Here is a 19359-nt window from a genome sequence, read left to right as displayed (position 1 = left end):
GAGATAAACGCCTCAACCCGAGCCGAGGCTGATGAAGTGTTCTTGCGGGTGAAATGAGTGTAACATCCAAAGCCCAGTCAGGCCTGGAGATGGCAATGCCCCACTGTGTGCTGCATCTACTGAGGGGGGGGCCTCGGGTATGCTCACCGTTTTAAAAAAATGCAAAGGATTTGGGAGGGTGCCGTGAAGAAACAAATATGCTAATTTGGTTAGCTGCAATAATCATTCATCATGTGTGTATCAAAATGTGTATATCTAAGTATAAACAACTAATTCTTTTGAGATAGGGGTGTGTGTGTGTGTGTGTGTGTTTGTATAGCCCTGGCTGTCCTGAAACTCACTCTGTAGACCAGGCTAGCCTAAAACTCAAGAGATCTGTCTCTGCCTCCCAAGTGCTGGGATTAAAGGCACACAAGCTGCTACCACCACCTGGCTTACTTTTTCACGTTTGCTTCATTTGTTCGGCTTTGCTTGGTTTTGTTTTGTTGAGGCAGGGTCTTGGTAATAAGCCCAATAAGCCTCAAACTCAAGATTCTCCTGTCTCCATGTCCTGAGCGCATACTGCTCAAACAACTTCATTTTGAATGTTCAAAGGCACTCGGGTTACCCAGAGATTCATCCCAGGGGGTTCAGAGCTCTCCTTTCAGCTGCCCTGGCATCCAATCAGTGACTCATGAGGACGCTAACTCCAGTCGGGGTATCGTGACAGGAATGAATGCACACCTGCCTAATTTAAGGAAAAACAAAGAAATGGCAGCTCTTTTAAAAAGCCATTTCAGCCATCCTTGAGTTTGCATGGAGTAAGCAAGCTCATTAAATGTTTCTGCTTTATGGTAACGGTATAAATGCCGTGACTGGTTTACCTGGTGCTAACAGTGATAGCCACAGCGGGAAGGGACTCACCTGCAAATACTCTGTAGATGAAGCAGAGCTGGCCCCAGGACATGGACCAGGACCCTAAAGAGTCTGCTTCTGCCAGCTCCCCTGAAGGTACCCAGAAGCCATACCTACCAATAATGATCTTATTCATCTTGCTGGGCTGCTCTGCAGAGGCAGCCTGCAGTCCTTGATGGATCTGGTGTGCAGCCAAGTCAAAGAGGTCCAGGTAATCTTCCACAGGATAGCGGTCTCGTAGTCCATCCCTCAGGCGGACAATTCCTGCAGGAACCAAGAAGTGAGTTACTGCAGACAGTGTTGCCCTTGATAGTGTGGTGGCCTCCTAAGGCAAGTCCGGAGAAGGACAGAAAGGTCAAGGGGACCCGATGTTAGCATCGAAAGGCTTGATGCAGGGAAGCTCCTGGGGAGGCACACAGCTGTGGGATGGAGAGCTCTGTCAATGCCTGGCTGCTTCAACGTGTACATGCCTCACAGGGAAAAAGACACCAACTACCACTGCCACTGGGCAGGGGCCACTTAAAAGATGCCACACCTACTCAAGAGGTAGAAAAGGGATAAGTGGAGGGCTAAAGTTGAGAACTGCTTAATATTTTTACCAAGAGAGTAAAACAATGGTGGCACCTAGGATCTGGTGGTGTGCCAAATATGGAGGACAAATGGAAGGCAGCAAGAAATCAGCATCCTGTCACCTCTGTAGTGCCTCTTTCTTCAGTGCCCAATGGGTGCTCTATAGGGATGTACTCCAATCAAGCAGCCATGGTGAACTGACGGTCTCATTGGTTCCCTCCATGGACACAGACTCTGCCACATGCCACACACATCTGAGATTTGCTCCCTGACTTAAAATAACTCATAAACATTTCAAAACATACACTGCCCAGCACCACAGCTACCAAAGTTACTGCAAAATAGAATGAGGACGGTTCTGGCCAAAATAACAAGAGATCCAAGGTGACGTTGAGCATTAGCCGTAGAGGCATGCCCTGTCCTTCCCTCCTTCCTGCCAGGAAAAAGCTGTTTCTCTTTAGGAGAGACACTGGCCATAGTGGGGGAAGCATGTGTTACATGCATCAAATGCATTAGACCTTGGTTACTTGGTGGCTACTGTAGCCTGCCTGCTTCAACACACCCATGTAGCCGCTCCAGAAATGAAGAACAAAAGGATGATATTGAACATTTGTCAGGAACAGTTAGTCTAAAGAAAATGTCTAAGATTCTCTTCTAGTGACCTGAGTCCTTTTATGTGGAAACTGCCTTCACAGCCCGCCCAGACTTTGGCAGACAACAGGCCATGTATCACCCATTAGCTTCAGTGACCAAATGTCTCCTGGCAGAAAGAAAAGGTTACGGACAGGAAACAGTGACCGAGGGCCACAGGGTGCCCAGGACTGGGTGGAACAGAAACCAACCTACAAGGAGGGGCAGGGCAGGGTGGGCCCACAGTGAACCTTGTTGACCAGGGGTGAACACATCCCCTCTGCATTGCAAACACATGAGGTAGTCAGGGCAGGTCATACAGCCAAGGCCTGAAGCTGTGTCTCTTCCAGGTGTGCTGGCTTCAGTAAAGCAGCCCAGGGCTGGGTGCCAGCCACCCCCGGTCCCTGACATATATTGCTCTCTGCTAAAGTTGTGTGTTAAAGTTCTTCGGGACAACTAAAAGAGCTAGAGATGTAACTCTCAGCCACACACACTCACACACACACCTCCACCAGAAGTTTCCATTCTGCACCTGCCCCTTGCCCTCCACACAGCTGCATACAACCAGTGCTCAATGAGTAGGTCTTTGCCCGAGAAGTGCTGCTTTGGTTTGAGGGCATTCCCCAGAGGCTCACATGCTAGAAGCTTGGCAAGGCTGGTACACAGGGTGGGATGCTGAGGGTCATGGGAGCCTTTAAAAAGCAGGGCACAATGGAAAGTGATTACAGGATGGGAGCTCTGTCTGGAAAGAGTTTAGTGTTGTTCTTCTGCAGTGACTTGGATCCCGTGAACGTGGGTTATTATAAAGCCAGGCCCCACCATGAACTTGGCCTCTGCTGCATGTGGCTAGTCACCGTTTCCTTACTCTGCCATCTTGTGACATAGCCAACAGCCTCTCACCAGGACATCAACAACAGACTTTTTGGAACCTTTAGCCTCTAGAATCATGAACCAAATAAACACTGGCGTTTTGTCGTTATATTACAAAACAGATTAATAATACAACTGTCTAACGACAGGTGCCATGCCTCTGAATCTCAATATATCTTCTCTTCAACCTTACACGCCTTCCTCCACAGAATCTCATGCCACCGTGCCCTCACCAGCCACACATGCATCCACAGAATGACTGAGAAAAACACGAGAGCCAACACTCACCAAAGCGCTTCCGGGTCCACCAGTGGGGCTCCTTGATGGCTGAGAATTTCACTTCTGGATGCAGCCGGAGGCGGTCATACAGGTCAGTGGTTCCACACTTGGGCTGCCCAATGATGTAGAAGTGGGGCAGGCAGCGAAGGCGGAAGTGCTTGCCCTGCACGTGAGACAGGTGGCCCCAGAAAACCTTGCGCAGAGCGTCAAAGGTAGAGCGGAACCTCTTGGAGTAGAGCACGTAGGAATTGGTCAGGTAGGGGTCAGTGGTGTTCCTGCCCGAGAACTCCTCATACCAACAAGGGCTCTTGCTAGTCGGAAGGAATTTACTGGGGATTACAGAAAACATCTGCAATCGAAGAACAAAGGAGACAGGCACAATAAAAGAAAACAATTAGCAGAAATATTCTAAACTAGGAGTAGTGACCTACACATGTTATCCCTGCACTTGGGAAGCAGAGACATGTGGGTCTTTGTGAGTTCAAGGTCAGCATGGTCTACAGAGTGAGTTCTAGGACAGTCTAGGCTACATAGAGAGACTATGTCTCAAACAACAACAACACCAACACCAACACAATCTAAATGAAGGGGCTGGAGAGGTAGATCGATAGTTTAGAGAGTATGTACTGCTCTTCCACAAGATCAGATGTGCTCCCTGCAGCTCATAACCACTTGGAACTCCAGCTCCAGGGGATGAGGCTTCTACTCTGGCTTCCAAGAGCAACTGCCCTCACATGCACATACCCCTATACAGGCATGCATACACACATACATACATATACACACACACACATACATACATACGACTAAAAATAAATTTTTAAAAAAAAAATACTAAGTGCCGGTGATCTACAAAAGCAACTTGAACCATCATAGCTCCATTCCAGACAGGAAGGCCCCGTGTGCAGTGATGAGAAGGGATCATCTTTAAACATCTCTAAAGCCATTTGGGACAGCAAATCCCCTCCTTGGCTTTTCCACAGCACAAGCACACCATGCATTCTCATTCCAGAGGCTGCCAAGTATTCCTTGCAGTAAAGACATCCAGGAAACGCCTGTCATGTTCCTCCCGTGTTCCCAAAGATGGTGGTAGGGAAGGAAGCATCCATTCTGTAAAAGTCAATCATCAAGACTGACAGAAAGCTACTCACATGCAACTCTTGTCTCTTGAGATCTTGTAAGTCCGGGAGCTGCCTGGTTGTGAACTCAATCCTGGCAGCGATGCTGTCAATAATCAGTTTAATGCTCGGATAGTCCTTTACATAGGAGATGTTATTTACAGAAGGCTGGTAGTGATGCTCTTTCACATCACTGGGGTTCTCACCATCCATCACGCTGGGGTTGCTGGGAAAGCCCCCATAATGGAAAGGGGAGGGAATCAGAAGTTCCTGATGAGCCCCGGAAAGGATGTAAGAAGCCATCACCAAGGTCATTATTATCAATCCAAAGACCAGGCTACATCGCTTCCCCTTCCTGAAGCGCAAAAACCCACCCCAGTTTTCATTGCCCTCAGTCCTCACTTCGAGAACAGCAAGCAAGTTCATCTGCTTACTGTCCACACGAAACAGAATTTTGTTTTCTCCTTTGCAAGTGGGGCACGCCTGATGACTGTGATGGGGGCCTCCTTGGCAGGCAACTTGCTGTTGGTGTGTGTCTTCGGGGAACAGCTGGACGCAGCAATTAATGCAATGCCTCATGGTAGAGTCCTTGGACAGCTGGCTTAGAGAGCCATGAGCCAGCCCTCGAGGAGTCCACTGAGAAACTTCAAGGGTGTCCTGTGATGACAGACGACAGTAGGAAGGCACAAGCAACAGAAATGAACGAGGAAGAGAGCAGACAGCAATGCACTAGACAATGAGGCACATTCTTTGGTTCAGGTACGAAGGGCAACACACAGGAGCAAATTCCAATAGTCTGTTCTGCACCAGCCATGCAACAAGGAAGTGACCACAGATTTGGAGGTGACTCTGCTCGTGCTTCAGGTTTTTCCCATGGCACCAAAGAAAGTTGGAGTAGCATCAGTAGAGAGCATGGAGCCACACTGGAGGTGAGAAGACATTATGGGTGCGTTGCTGACAGGTAAACTGACATGCCTCCAGAATATGTTCTCTTCTTGAGGAGCAGATTCGTACTAATGCTAGGTGACCTAAACATAAAGAAAGACAAGTTTTGTGACAATATGTGGTAATTACGTGTCCTGGCTGGCTTTGTGTGTCAACTTGACACAAGTTGGAGTTATCACAGAGAAAGGAGCTTCAGTTGAGGAAATGCCTCCATGAGATCCAACTGTAAGACATTTTCTCAATTAGTGATCAAAGCGGGGAGGTCCCCTTGTGGGTGGGACCATCCCTGGGCTGGGAGTCTTGGGTTCTATAAGAAAGCAAGCTGAGCAAGGCAGGGGAAGCAAGCCAGTAAGTAACATCCCTCCATGGCCTCTGCATCAGCTCCTGCTTCCTGACCTGCTTGAGTTCCAGTCCTGACTTCCTTGGTGATGAACAGCAACATGGAAGTGTAAGCCGAATAAACCCTTTCCTCCCCAACTTGCTTCTTTGTTATGATGTTTGTACAGGAATAGAAACCCTGACTAAGACATTATGATAGCATATAAGTTGCTTCCCAGAAAAGAGCATGCGTTATCTCCTTCTTCCACCTCTCCATTTCGGCCACACTTACTTGTTCATAAGCAAGTTACAGATCATATAAGATAAATGGAGGTGTTTGGGGGGGTTGTACTTGGTTTGGGGTTCATGCTCTGTCACCAAATGTGACCCCCACCACCACCAGCCTTTATACCCATGTACCCTCCAGGGCCTCTGCTTTCACATATCTGAGCGATGGCATCCCAGAATCTCAAGACTGTGTAACTACAGTCAGATTCATGCACACTCACTATCTTAATTAGGTTCTGCTGCTATGACAAAACACCGTGACCAAATGCAACTTGGGGAGGCAAGGATTATTTCATCTTATACTTCCACATCACAGTCCCTCACTGAAAGAAGTCAGGGCAGGAACTCAAATCAGGAACCTGGAGGCAAGGACAGAAGCAGAGACCATGGAGAAACACTGCTTACCAGCTTGTTCCTCATGGCTTGCTCAGCCTGCTTGCTTACATAACCCAAGGCCAACAGCTGAGGGCCGGTATAACCTGCAGCTGAGCCTTGTCAGAAAGTGATCTAGAGACATGCCTACAGGCCAACCTGATGGAGGAGTTTCCTCAATTGAGGGTTTTCTTCCCATATAACTTTAGCTTTTGTCAAGTTGAAGGAAGGAAGGAAGGAAGGAAGGAAGGAAGGAAGGAAGGAAGGAAGGAAGGAAGGAAGGAAGGAAGGAAGGAAGGAAGGAAGGAAGGAAAGAAGGAAGGAAGGAGAAAACAAAGGGAATCAAGACCATCAATGACTTCGAGTTTGAGGGATGAATCAAAGTACCATGTTTTAACTCTGTGATAAGTCTGAAGAGCGGTAAGGACAGAGATGGAAGCGGAAGGGAAGCCCAGGGATCCAGGCTGTCTCTTCACAGCTTCTGCCGTCCCTCAGCTACAGCTTAGGAAGCAAAAGTTAATGAAAATTTAGCAACAATGAAATGATCCTCTTCTCAGTCAAGTGTATTACATTAAAAAAAAAACTGCCTTTAAGTTATTAAGCAATTAAAGCCAATGTACAGTTTTCCCCCGAGCCACGGGACACCTCAGACCCTGAAGTCATTTCTCACTTTCCTCATCCCTGGAAAGACACGATTCTTAAAAATCCATTAACATAATGCCATGGCTCTAAAATGTATTTTTTCCCAAATGACATTTCTTTGGAGATGTCATTAAAGGGGGATGGATGAACTGATGAAAGAGCTTGACGTGGTTTCTAGCTGCCACACACGCACACCCACGGGCTGTGTGACCTTAAGCTCGTCAACCTCTCTGAGTTCTCATTTCCTCAAGGACCAGTAAAACTAGAATAATAACAGTACTTCCTTGTGACTTTTTTTTAAGGCACAGAACTCACGTGTGTAAAGAGTTTGCATAGGCCTGACATGTGTTTAGTGACCCAGGAAATGTACATAACACGGATATCATCACTGGCCACATTACAATCTTTCATTGCCGGCGAGTTCTAAAAGTGTTGATATGCAATTCCACATGGGAGACCCTAAGCCACATTCTTTTTCCTTAGGTTGACAATCACTCAAGGGTGGCAGACTCACATCCCACTGTACTCATACACACTTCAAATAACCCTCTGTCCCCAGAGAAGCAGCATTAACTAAGCCTTCATTACACACTCTATATATTGGCCAGAGATTAAAGTCACAACCCTACAGCAGAAACTTTCATGTCACTTGGACCCAAAGCCCATGTTTTCTTGAAATACATTGGCAAAGAATGAGTCAAGTGGCATTTCTCCCACCCGCAGAGTATTACGCACACTGACAGCATTTGTACTTAAATAGTTAGAGGCAAGGTGCACTGGATAAATTCGATACAGTTCATTACAGTGGCACTTTGTGAATTGTTCTCAGAGAGAACAAACCTTGCAAATCCACAGCCAGGAATATAATAAACAAAAGTTGCATTGTACAGGACTGGGGAGAGGACTCAGTACGTTTGCAGGGCTAGTTAACCTAGTATATGCAGCAGTGAACAAGAGACACTCTGCCTCAAAGAAGGTGAGAGACCAGGACACTCTCTCTCTCTCTCTCTCTCTCTCTCTCTCTCTCTCTCACACACACACACACACACACACACACACACATGCACAAACATGCACAAGCACACACACATGCACACACTCTTTACAGAGTTGTTCAAGGAATTATCACTAAACCCAGGAGGCCAGATTGAGAGGTACTGGTCTGAGGAGCTAAGAGTCAGACAGAGCCTGGGACAGCAGGAGAAGCAGACTTGAGGAGCATGGGAGGAGACTCCTGGGACCAAGCTGGGTCCCTCTCCTCCCTTAGGACAGCTGGTGGGCAAGCCAGGAACTTCTGCTTCCAGCTTGCTCCATCACCCCTGACCCACTGCTGGGTACAAACAATTCTTCCAAATTAAAGAAACAAAAGGGCAAGATCCACCACCACTTCCCCCTTGGAAAACTCCATCCCGGGAGCCAAGAAAACATTTTTTTAATCCACTTTTCAAAGACAAGGCCAAGGCTTAAAGGGTTAAATTGAGGCTCCAAGCAGGGCCTCAGTGGGAGAGTGTTCACACTCTTCTGTCTTACCATTAGTTGTTTTTGTTTTTGTTTTCTTAAGAATGAAAGGGGAAAACAAACAAGGACTTTGAAGCCACAGAACAAGAATGTACAACCTCTGAACCCAACATAATGGGCAGAACATTCCTAACCAAGAGCTAAGCTATCTTATTTTAAGCTAAGTAAATAAACCCCAGGACTGGAGGAGGCTGACAATCTTAATGGGGGTGGATGGGATGGGAAACAGGCTCAAACATGCCTAGTGTTCCTCTATCTAGAAGTTGTACCTCCAGTTAGGCAAACCACTCCAAAATGGGTTTTTTTACTCATTAAAGAAAACACTCCAAAAACACTCTAATGCAGTGTGTTCTCATTTCATTTCATTCATTCATTCATTCATTCATTCACTCACTCACTTGTTCAGCACATACTTTCAGAAGGTTGACTATGTGCTGAGCACATCCTAGGGTGGGGACCAGGAGTCAACATAAAATGTTGCATGTAGGTATGTGTGCACCGACATGTACAGCTGGCATTCAGCTTCATCCCCCAAGCACACCACTTGGCATCTTTCTTGGGTGTTAGGAGCTGCCCCTTTCAACCACAGCTGAGGTTCTTTAACGACGTCACCCTTAGTGGAGCCAGGAGCCATCAGGAGCTTCAAGATGGAGGCCTTTCAATAAAGACCAAGGCTTGGTGAAAGCTTAAACTCCCAGGTATGATGAAGAAGAGCTGGAGACCAAACCTCTGATGATAGATGATATAAGCCATCTCTATGTTGTGAGATCTCTGCCCAAACTCAAAATCACTGGGATCTGAGGGCTTCAGGGCTGATAAGCACACAGAGCTGGGTGAAGCCAGGAGAATCATGGATATTCCTCCCTATGCCTGACTGCTGACCAGTCCTGATCAAACTCTTGTTATATGCTGCTGCTAGGGACCTTCTGGATCGAGATTTATTCCTCTGGGAGCTTCCCAAAACCACTTAGGAAACCATGGGAACCTTTGCCTCTGCAGCCAGTTCAATCACAGTGTGGGTGCTGAAAATCCTTCTGCTGGGGATCTAAAATGGAGCAATCTCTTGGGAACGGGACCTCAGACTCCAGGCGTTTGGTGTTGACCTTGAATGGCAAGATTCCAGGCTAGTATCAAGAAGTTGAAGTGCTTTTGTACTGATGATACTTTTGGAGGAAGGGAACAGAATCTTCTTTTTAAAAACAAACAAAAATAGATATAAACTGTCTTTCCCATCCCCAAAACCATACAGGCACTCTATCATATGTGAAGTACATCTCAATAAAGTTGATTAAGACCCATCCAGTCACCAGGTAATGAAGTCAAATGTGCCCCCTAAGTGCAGACTGTTGATCTTCAGTGCCCCTGGAGAAGCCAGTCCTTAGAACGGACAAGAAAGGAGCAGAGAGGCCCATGACAGAGGACTCTTCCACCTGAGCTGGCTTTTATTCCACCTTGGCCAGGAGCACTGCAGGAGTATCATCAATCTGTCACAAGCACACAGATAACCTCGGGTGACAAATGTCCCAAACAGTGAAACCATTAGACACCACTGTTCTCTCAGTGCCACAATACAAGGCCTGGCTGGATAATTCCTCACAGCACAGGCTGTCCCTGCATGGTAGGACATGCAAGGTCAGCACTGTCCCTGGCCTCCAAGGCTAGATGCTAGTAGAACCTATCCTCCTGAGATAGGGTAAGCAAAACCAGGTCCAGACATAGGCGAAGGTGGCCCTGGGGACCTATTCTCCAGGTGGAGCCTGTCTTACAGGCACAGTGAGCAGAGTGTGACTTCACAGTTGTTATTGAGCAGAGTTTGGGGGACATGACAGAAACAAAGTTTCATGGAGATGAAGAAGCCAAGGGAGGGGGAGGCTCTGTGGGAAATCAAAGCCACTGAGAACCACCTGTGGGTAGATCCTTGGGGACTTGTGCTGGTTTGGAGACCGTATCGACCACTCGAGGCTAAGGCAGAGATTAGATTCTATACAGCCTTGAAAGCTGGTGTCAAGGGTGATATTGGCCCAAGTGCATAAAACGAGGCATGCTACATATTCTTTCCCAGGGCTCTGACTAATCTATGTAGCTATTAAATAACACGGCTAATGAAAAATATCCAATTCATGTGGCTGTACTAGAAGGAGAATGGATCGCTATCATGCCCCGTAACTGGCTTTTCCCACACAGTGCAGATGATCCCAGGGACAGCCGCTCAGAAACTTAACACTCAAGTGTTCTTCCCTCAGAAGCAGGTAATGCATCCCACCTGTACTTCACCTGGCTGGAATGCCAGCGCTTGGTGCCAGTCGGCTCAGGTTAGACAGGACCTCTGGTGCTCATTCATGTAGTCAACCAAGGGACTCAGGGATACATTACAGCCCCGCCGCCTCCCAGCCAAGGCTCCATGCTGTACCCCGTGGATGCAGACCAAAACTGTGGGAACCCAGTGCCACTGCGAAGATCAGATAACTGGTCCCCAAATAGAAAGCATTCAATTACCCAGCCTTTGCTTGGATGCCCCCTATTAACCTATGTACACCAGGCATCATTAGCAAACCATTTATAACAAAATTGTAATGGAGAGACCCAGAAATACCACTTTAGATTAAGTAATTGAATGCCCCTCAGTGAAAGATCGATAAAGGGCATCCAATTTCACCCTAGGAAAAACTTATTAAATTATTGTAGCTAGAAGCCGATAGAGCAGAAGAAAGATGTATGAAACTTCAAAAGAAATCTGGATGGACTTCAATAAATAGCTTCATTTAGCTGAAACATTCATGTATGCCCTCCAGGGGGGAAAGGGGAAAATAGCTAATTACACGATTTCACTTTTATGTTTTAAGGGGAAAATTTTTGATGGGTCTTAATTAACCTTTACTAAAAACACAAAGCCTTCTTCCGGTTAGTATGTCTGAATGCTGACATCTTTCCTTGGGCTATGTATATGAACATACTCTTTTTGTCAAGAAATATTAATCAGTAAGTAGAGGAAGGCATTTTTTGACTCAGCTCAAAGGTATCATAAAGAGACTGCCAAGACCAAGAAGAAAGCTAACAAGAGTTCTGTACAAGCAATAAACAGTATCAGTCTGCCTGCGTGTGTGTGTGTGTGTGTGTGTGTGTGTACAGATGCGCATGTGTGTGTGTACAGATGCGCATGTATACTCACATACGCTCATGTAGAAGCAAGAGGCTCACATCAAATGTCATCATCAATAGGTCTCCTCATTATTTTTTGAGACAACATCTCTCAGTGATACCTGGAGCTCACCAATTTAGCTAGACTGGCTGGCCCACAAGCCCCAGGGATCCGCCACGTAGATGCTAGGAATGTGGGCACAGGGCCTTATTTTGTAAGAGCTTGACCAATTAAGCCATCTCCCAGGTTCCAGTGTCAATCTTATACCTGAGGCTTTCCAATCAATTAACAGAACTGAGTCGCTCCTCACCTAGACATTCAGTGTCCTCTAGCTTGTAGAAAGCACATAGCGATCAGGGGCAGGTCAGGATTCCAAGCTCCTATCTACCAAGGGACTTCAAACAAGTGACTTATCTGGGTCTTTATGTTCTCAAACGGCACACAGGCAAGCACAGATCACCCACAGCTTGGGAGTTAAGAGCCTGAACGTTGTGGCCAAATTGCTTGGATTTGACCTTGACAGGACATTAAACCTATCTCCTCTCTGTTTCCTTGAATAAGAAGTGAGAATAAGCAAAGGACCTATAGCCTACCAGTGCAATCGGCATCAAGTGAGCTAACACATATAGCTTACTTATCAGGGTAATCTATTGTAAACACTTAATAAATGTTAGTTAATATTTCATACACATAGTGCTGGCATACAGTATTACGAATGCTAATTATTATTCATAAATACCATTTAGGATAGATTGCATTACTGGGTCTTATTCATTATTCCTCCCTATAGTCTCACTCTTGTCATGGGAATCACTTTGCACTTTACAATAAAGGAGAAGACTATTTCTTCATCCTCCAGTTTGAGTCAGGTGACCTGCTTTGGCCAACAGAATGAGGTAGAAGAGACCACCTGTTAGTCTCAAGCCCCAGTGAAAAGGGGCAGGGCGTGTCTACTCAACCCAAGCCATCTTTGCTGTCATCACTAGAAGAACATGGCTGGGTTGATAGAAGGATGACAGACATGTGAAGGAAAGATGAGGCCAACATGGAGGAGCTGTAACCCAGCTGACCCAGCCATCCCTCCAGAGACATTGTTCTTGTCATTCACCACACAGTAAAAGCTATCCAGTATCCTCTGCTACAAATAGTGAAGCCATCGGAGCTACAAATATCAGCTTTAACAACTGTGTAACAAGCTTCACAGAGTGCATGAAAAGCTTATGAGGGGCCAACACAGGCCAAGGCAACTCACCAGAGATGCAGTCACTTACGGAGTCCGTCCCTCATTCTGAAAGCCTCTCTCCCTTAGCACCAGAAGCAGAGAATTCCCTGCTGTAGCAATGATGGAAGCCAGAAGGGAGTTCTTCTGAGGTTAGGCCACAGCCACCCTAACACTCCGCACTCTCCTCAAGCAAATTTGTGTTTATGATAGCCATGGCTGTTTTGTTCCAGTTATCTGGACAACTGAACCCCACCCCCCAATGGGATGGACAGGCCTCTGTGTGGTTATTGTCATTTCTCTCTGTGTCCTCTTCCCCTAGCAAGCCTGTGCTGTAATCTGACCCTGATAGGTTCCTTGCCAAATTTCATCTTTCCTGATGCCTGGAGTCTCTTATCAGTGCTTCCTCTGCAAGTATCCCCTTACCATGGTCAGCAGGCGCTTCCTGTCTGGCACCAAGTATGTGTCATATGTACCACGGGAGTTTTATTTTGTTCTTTTGAGATAGGGTCTGCTGTGTGACAAGACTTTTCCTGGGGAGATGAACATCTACTCACCCCAGATAATGAGCCCACGACAGACCAAAGTACAGACACGGCTAAAGTTCAACTTGGTGGACCAATGGGTTTTACTGGGGTTGCTTATAAGAATATGGGTGAGGGGTTACTTACAGGAGCAGAAATGACTCAAAGACAGCTGCATCACCAAGGCCCACCTCAGCATGGGTGACAGATCACAAAAGCTGGGAAGCCTGGAACATACTGTACACAGGCAGGAGAGTGTCCTTTCCAGGTGCCTCAGTTGATCTAAATGTTGTGCAGGTGGCTAGGCTGGTTTCTGCTTCTTTCAAGCATCTGGTCTGCTCTCAGGGTCTTCTTCTCAGCTTGTCTTGTCTGAGAATATTCTTGGAGTTCAATCCCCTTCCATCTGAGGCAACTCTCAGCTTTAATTGCTTTCATTTTGGCAGGGAGGGGCCTACTGGATCTGCTCAGTTTCAGGGACTTCCTGAAGCTATTTTTGAGTTGTTTAAGGATGGATATGGGAAGGATACAACAGGGTCTCACAATATGGTCCTGGCTGTCCTGTAACTCCCTATGTAGGCCAGGCTGGCCTTGAATTTACAGAGATCTCTGTGTGGCATCCTGGGACCAATGGCATGTGCCGCCATACCTTGCATACCACGGGAGGTTTTATAAATTATTTACTTGGCTGTATAATAATTTCATCATTAGTATTGTTTTTGTTAGTAACAATGACTTTTTATATGCATCACAGCATAGACAGAGTCCATAGAAAAAGCTATCCTTTCATGACCTGTACCTGTGTGAAACCAACATTCTCACAAAGATCCAATCTCCATAGCAAACAGCCCTCCTCTCTCTCGTACCCCAGCGTGATACCCAGAGCTTCAATTTAGTAGAGAGGTGGAACACAGGAAAAAAGGGTTTCCGTGAAGTCAAAGCATTAAGCTGGTCCTCAAAGTAGGCAGACCCACCTTTTAATTCAGCTCAAATGTTACCAACTCTATGAACTCACACAATAAACCGAGCCATCCCGAGACTTAGATTCCCACCAGTAGTGTGGGAGGAAAATCAATGGTGCCCTCCAGCATGAATTTGAAGAGGTAATAGACAGAAAACAAATAACCTCCACGTGGCACACAGCAAGTTTCCATAAGTAAAGCCCAGTCTTTGCATCATTAGACAGCGCCTCATGCCCTCGCCCCAGTGCTACCTGAATTCTACTCACCTATAAACCTATGTCTAGATGTCCAACTTTCCCCACCTACATCCAAGGTGAGGACAGGAATTCCAGAAAGAGACAGGTGGCATGCTTATCCCTAAGTGTCTGAAGGAAGCTAGGAAGAAAGTTGTGACAGGGGGAAACCCACAGGGGACCCTAGGAACTTCTAAAGATCCAATTCATGGTGGGAAGCCTCTGGCATATCTTGAAGCTGACAGTGGGCATAGTCAAAGCCCAGGTGAACCCATGCTCTCTAGAATTATCAACCAGGCAGGACAAGCCTATAGGCAGCTGCTCATCCAGGCCTGCCTTCCATAGAGAAGAGGTGCAGCATGGCTCTTTGCTTCCCAAGAACGTGCAGCTCATAAGAGACAGATAAGACAAGAGACTCAGGGGCCTGGCACCCCCCCCTTCACCATATGTACCTCCACAATCATCTGGCTTAGCCTCAAGTGGTCCAGCAGCTCATCCAGGCCCATGGTTCCTTCATTTCCTGGCCCCTTTAAAACTCAACCTAAAGATCAGCTTCTGTCTCCCAGGGGCTCTGCATAAGGAGGAGAGGGACACTCAACCAAAGAGGAGGAGATGACATGGACCACTTTCAAACCTTTTTCTCCAAATCCCTTAGAAGCAGAGGCACTGAGTCTCATACCATCTCAATTTCCACTTGCATTTGAAGCTGATAGGGGATGCTGGCTGGTCTGATGCCATGTGTCCTGCACAGAGAAGGAGCCATGGAAAGCCAAACAAGCCTGTGCCAGGTGCTGATTGAAGGAGGAGGAAGAAGAGGCAGTCTGGGTGTACTGACATACCTGAAACCGCAGAAACATAGAAATGCACTTGCAGAGAAGGCAGGTCCAGGAGACAAGTTAAGTCCCTCGTCACTCTTGCAGGCGCAGGTAAACAGGCTCGGTTCTATGATGTTAGTTAGCCATGTTGTAGCAATGCTCTCGAGGCTGAGCACCGAGTAGACACTTCCTTGAAAGGCTGTTTCAAAACCTGACAGCCTAAATACCCTACCAGCATGGCAGAGATCTGCTGAGCAGGGAACGGCCTGAGCAGAACTTCCCACATCTCTCAAACCAGACTCAAACCCTGGCTGGTCACCCTTAGGAGCCGTGGCCTCTTTCCGGGCCTTAGCATGATCATACGGAAGCCATGGCCTGGGGACTGCCCCTTTTGGTTTTAACACTTTCAGACGTAGGATCTGAGATTAATTTCTCTTTAACAAAAACCTACCATCATTGCTTCCTTCTGTCTTTTGCAGCTGCTCAGCATCTAGTTTTCAGCAACTGTTAAAAGCTGGCACAGGCTTTGCTTTATCAGCCTCCAGAGAAGCCAAACAGTCAATCTTAAAGGTTCATTCATCATGGGTTTTCTCCCACTAGAAGCCCACCCTTCCCCCTTCCACCACCATATCTGTCCATCACATGGTATCAGCCCCTTGCACCACACTCAAGCCTGCATTTGGGGAGGCACAAATATGAGGACCATACAGCCCAGAGCTCAGGAGCATCTCGCTAACTCCACAGCAAAGACTCCAGGGACTTCCAGAGACATGATCATCTTGTCATTCCAAAACTGTTCAGCCCCATGACAGGAACAGTCCTAAAGCACCCACCTGGTGCCAGGCAATCTGTAAAAGACACACCATGGCTTAGGGGCAGAGACACCCTAACAACAGTAATGATGCCTAGAGCCACAGTCTCCGGCAGCAGGGACAGGTGGGTGGGTGGGGCTGTCCATCTGTTCCAGCTCTGACCCAGACAAACCCAGCCAGATGCCTGGCTCACCGACAGCCGTGACATAACTCAGGTTTGCTCCACAAAGGCATAGTGGGCAAGGGGCTTCAAACATGTTCACATTGCAGTTCTCACCCAGAGATTTCCACGTGCACAAAAGACTCCAAAGGTCTGCGTGACACAACAGATGATTTTCTTTTTCTGAGCCCAGCATGTCTACAGGGGAAACTCTTTTAGAACACTCGTTTTGTTATTTCTGGTGGTAATTCAAATCACCGGGACACAGGCTCTTCCATTCAAGTCTGTCTAGTAACTATCTGCCATCCCACTCAGGTGAAACCTACAGGCTTCAAGCTACGCTTCAGAGCTGGCCCACCAAAATAGCTCTGGGGAACATAGTGACTGAGGCATGAATTCCCGGGGAGCATGTAGACCCAGGGTTTTCAGTGTCCCCAGAAACAGTGAAAGGGAGAAAGGATTACTGGTACAGTGTCAGCCATGTGTGGAAGGCCACATACAACTGTCCTTAATACTAACCCTCCACAGTCAGTATGCAGAGCCTCAAAGTACATGTGGGAAACTGAGGCACAGAAGGGTTATACACACACTCAGAGTCACACGGCCAGCCAGTGCTCCCTCGAGCTATTTTGGTTGGCAGGCTCAGAACACAGGAAGCTTGGTTCCTATAGGCTGCACCTAAGTGGAACGATACAGGAGGTGACTGGACAACCATGGATCTGTTTGGCTGTAAAGCTTGTGACCTTTCACCTATATACCCAAATGAAGCTGCCACCAACAGAGACTGGCCGAGTAGGGGATCAGCTATTATCTAATTGGTCAGACTGGATTTGAGCTTGCTTAGGCAAGGTAGCCAGGCTAGGCCATGAGCTCCACACAAGCACAGGGCCAGAGATGCTCAGGCCAGGAGAGCATGGACCTCACTCTGGGTGGGTGCTCAGTAAATATCCCCACCTTAGTGACAGAAGAAAACTCCTAGGAATGCTCCAGGACAAGGCACTTTTGGCTTGGTGACCAGAGTGACCCGAGCGGACACTGACTATGTCCATACACCAGCCTAGGGTTGATGTGGATGGTTGGGTTTAAATTTCCTGATAATATTAAAGACAAGTATTAGCCCCACTGTACAAGCGGCTCAACTGTGAATTTAATGTCATATACTTCCTGCTCGGTGTGATTTACAGAGACAGGAAAGGATATGGGCCAGGGGAGGGGGCCGGATATCTAAAGACTCCAGAGTCTGCACTGGGCACCGATCACAACATTGAAATAGCCATGTGACTGCAGACAAACTGAGACCCTCACCCTCTTCTTCTCCAGGTCAACATGAAAGGCTTTGTGTCTCCAAACAGGCCCAAGATCATCAAGACATCAGGTGTTTGAGAGCCAGGCACTCTTCCTCTTGTGTGTGTGTGAGGCTTCCTGCAGGCACAGCCCCAAACCTTACCTGCCAGGGAAAGGGACGTGCTTTCTGATATCATGGCTCCCATGTGGCTGGAGTGCAAAGTCCTTAAGCGGTGGCACTGCAGCCATTGTCCAACGAGTTTCCTAACACAACCGGGAAATGAAGGAAAGAAGATGTGCCCAGGGAGTGAGTGCCTATGTAAGAGAAAGTGTATGTATATATGTTATGGCCTAGCCTGGCTACCTTGCCTAAGCAATCTCAAATCCAGTCTGACCAATCAGATAATAGCTGATACCCTACTTGGCCAGTCTCTGTTGGTGGCAGCTTCATTTGGGTATATAGGTGAAAGGTCACAACATAGAGGGAGAGAGAATGTGTGTAAGAGAGAGGGAGTGTGTGTGTGTAAGAAAGAGTGTGTATATGTGTGTTAGAGAGGGAGAAAGAGTGTAAGAGTGTGTGTGTGTGTGTGTGTGTGTGTGTAACAGAGCGTGTGTATATGTGTTAGAGAGGGAGAGAGAGTGTGTGTAAGTGTGTGTGTATGTGTGTGTGTGTGTGTGTAACAGAGTGTGTGTATATGTGTTAGAGAGGGAGAGAGTGTGTAAGAGTGTGTAAGAGAGAGAGAGACTGTGTGCATGAGAGAGTGATGTGTAGGAGAGAGAGAATGAAAATGAGTGGGAGTGAGAGAAGAGAGTGTTCGAGAGAGGATAGAGAGAATGTGTGGGAGGAAATGAGAGCTAGAGAGCAAGAGAGAGAGAGAGAGAGAGCCAAAGGGACAGGGTGGCTCTGTCCACCTTTGTATCCCTAGACCCTTCCTACCCACTGAGACAGACTCTGGAGAGAGGAGGGAAGATCCTGGGTAGCAGGAGATGGCCTGCCCAGATGCCCTTCAGGTCCCTCACAGAACAGAACTCACACATTGCCAGTTCACAGAATGCGAATGATGATCTCGCAATGTACAGCAGAAGCCTAGAGTGAATAAATTAAGGGCGGCACAATGGAAAGGGAAGCAGCTGTGCGCTCCCCAACAGATGGCCTCCCTGATCGGAATACTTTTAAATATTGTTTTATTTTCAAAGATAAGCAAAATAAGAGTCTGATTTAACCCTTGAATGGGGAGAACCTCCTGAGATACTTCAGTGGCATTCCTTTCTGATGGAAAGAGCAGGCAACCTATCTGACAGTGTCCTCTAGATGGTTTTACAAGGTGAAGCTGGACATAGCATGCACTTCCCATCCCTAAACAGACCAGCCCTTACCAGACATGGTAAGAGGCCAGAGAGTGGCCTGTGCATCTGCCTCAGTGTGGCCATGGGTGTGATGGTGAGCACCTGGGGCGGGTGTGTGTGTGTGTGTGTGTGTGTGTGTGTGTTGTGTGTGCAGGGACCTGCATGAAAGATCCAAGATACCATGTTTAGAAAGCTTAGAAAGTTTTAACATCATTTTAAAATTAAGATGTAGGCAAGTACATGGCAAAATGAGAGGTCCTGCTAATTCACATTTGCAGTACCACGGAGGGAAGCGGGGTAGGCGCTGGCACCAAGGTCCTCTTCTGCTCCTGACCACTCACAGTGCTACAGGTGAGTGTGGCTGCTCTGTAGTACAAAAGGAAGAGAAGCAGAAGCCCGGGCCACAGCCTGCTCTGAATCACA

At 47.2% G+C, this 19359-nt stretch overlaps 1 protein-coding gene across 3 annotated transcripts in view; it reads right to left on the bottom strand.

The window, feature by feature from the left end:
- Chst15 (carbohydrate sulfotransferase 15) overlaps window positions 1–19359 on the bottom strand; it is an 83937-nt gene that overhangs the window by 30540 nt on the left and 34038 nt on the right. For 2 of the 3 annotated variants that reach the window (XM_029479407.2, XM_029479409.2), the window contains exons 2-4: window positions 4395–5389; window positions 3253–3592; window positions 1012–1158 (exon numbers count right to left, since the gene is read on the bottom strand). In XM_029479407.2, coding sequence (XP_029335267.1) covers window positions 1012–1158; window positions 3253–3592; window positions 4395–4940 — 1033 coding nt within the window. In that variant the 5' untranslated portion in view covers window positions 4941–5389. Of the gene's footprint in view, window positions 1–1011; window positions 1159–3252; window positions 3593–4394; window positions 5390–12835; window positions 13206–19359 lie in introns of those variants that run through there. The other variant, XM_021167476.3, reaches the window with a different exon arrangement.

This window comes from Mus caroli, unplaced genomic scaffold, assembly GCF_978045245.1.
Source record: "Mus caroli unplaced genomic scaffold, Mus_caroli_1 scaffold_8, whole genome shotgun sequence".
NCBI classification, from domain to species: Eukaryota; Metazoa; Chordata; class Mammalia; order Rodentia; family Muridae; genus Mus; species Mus caroli.
The sequence above is the reverse complement of the archived record's forward strand: the minus strand, read 5'-3'. Positions and strand labels throughout refer to the sequence as shown.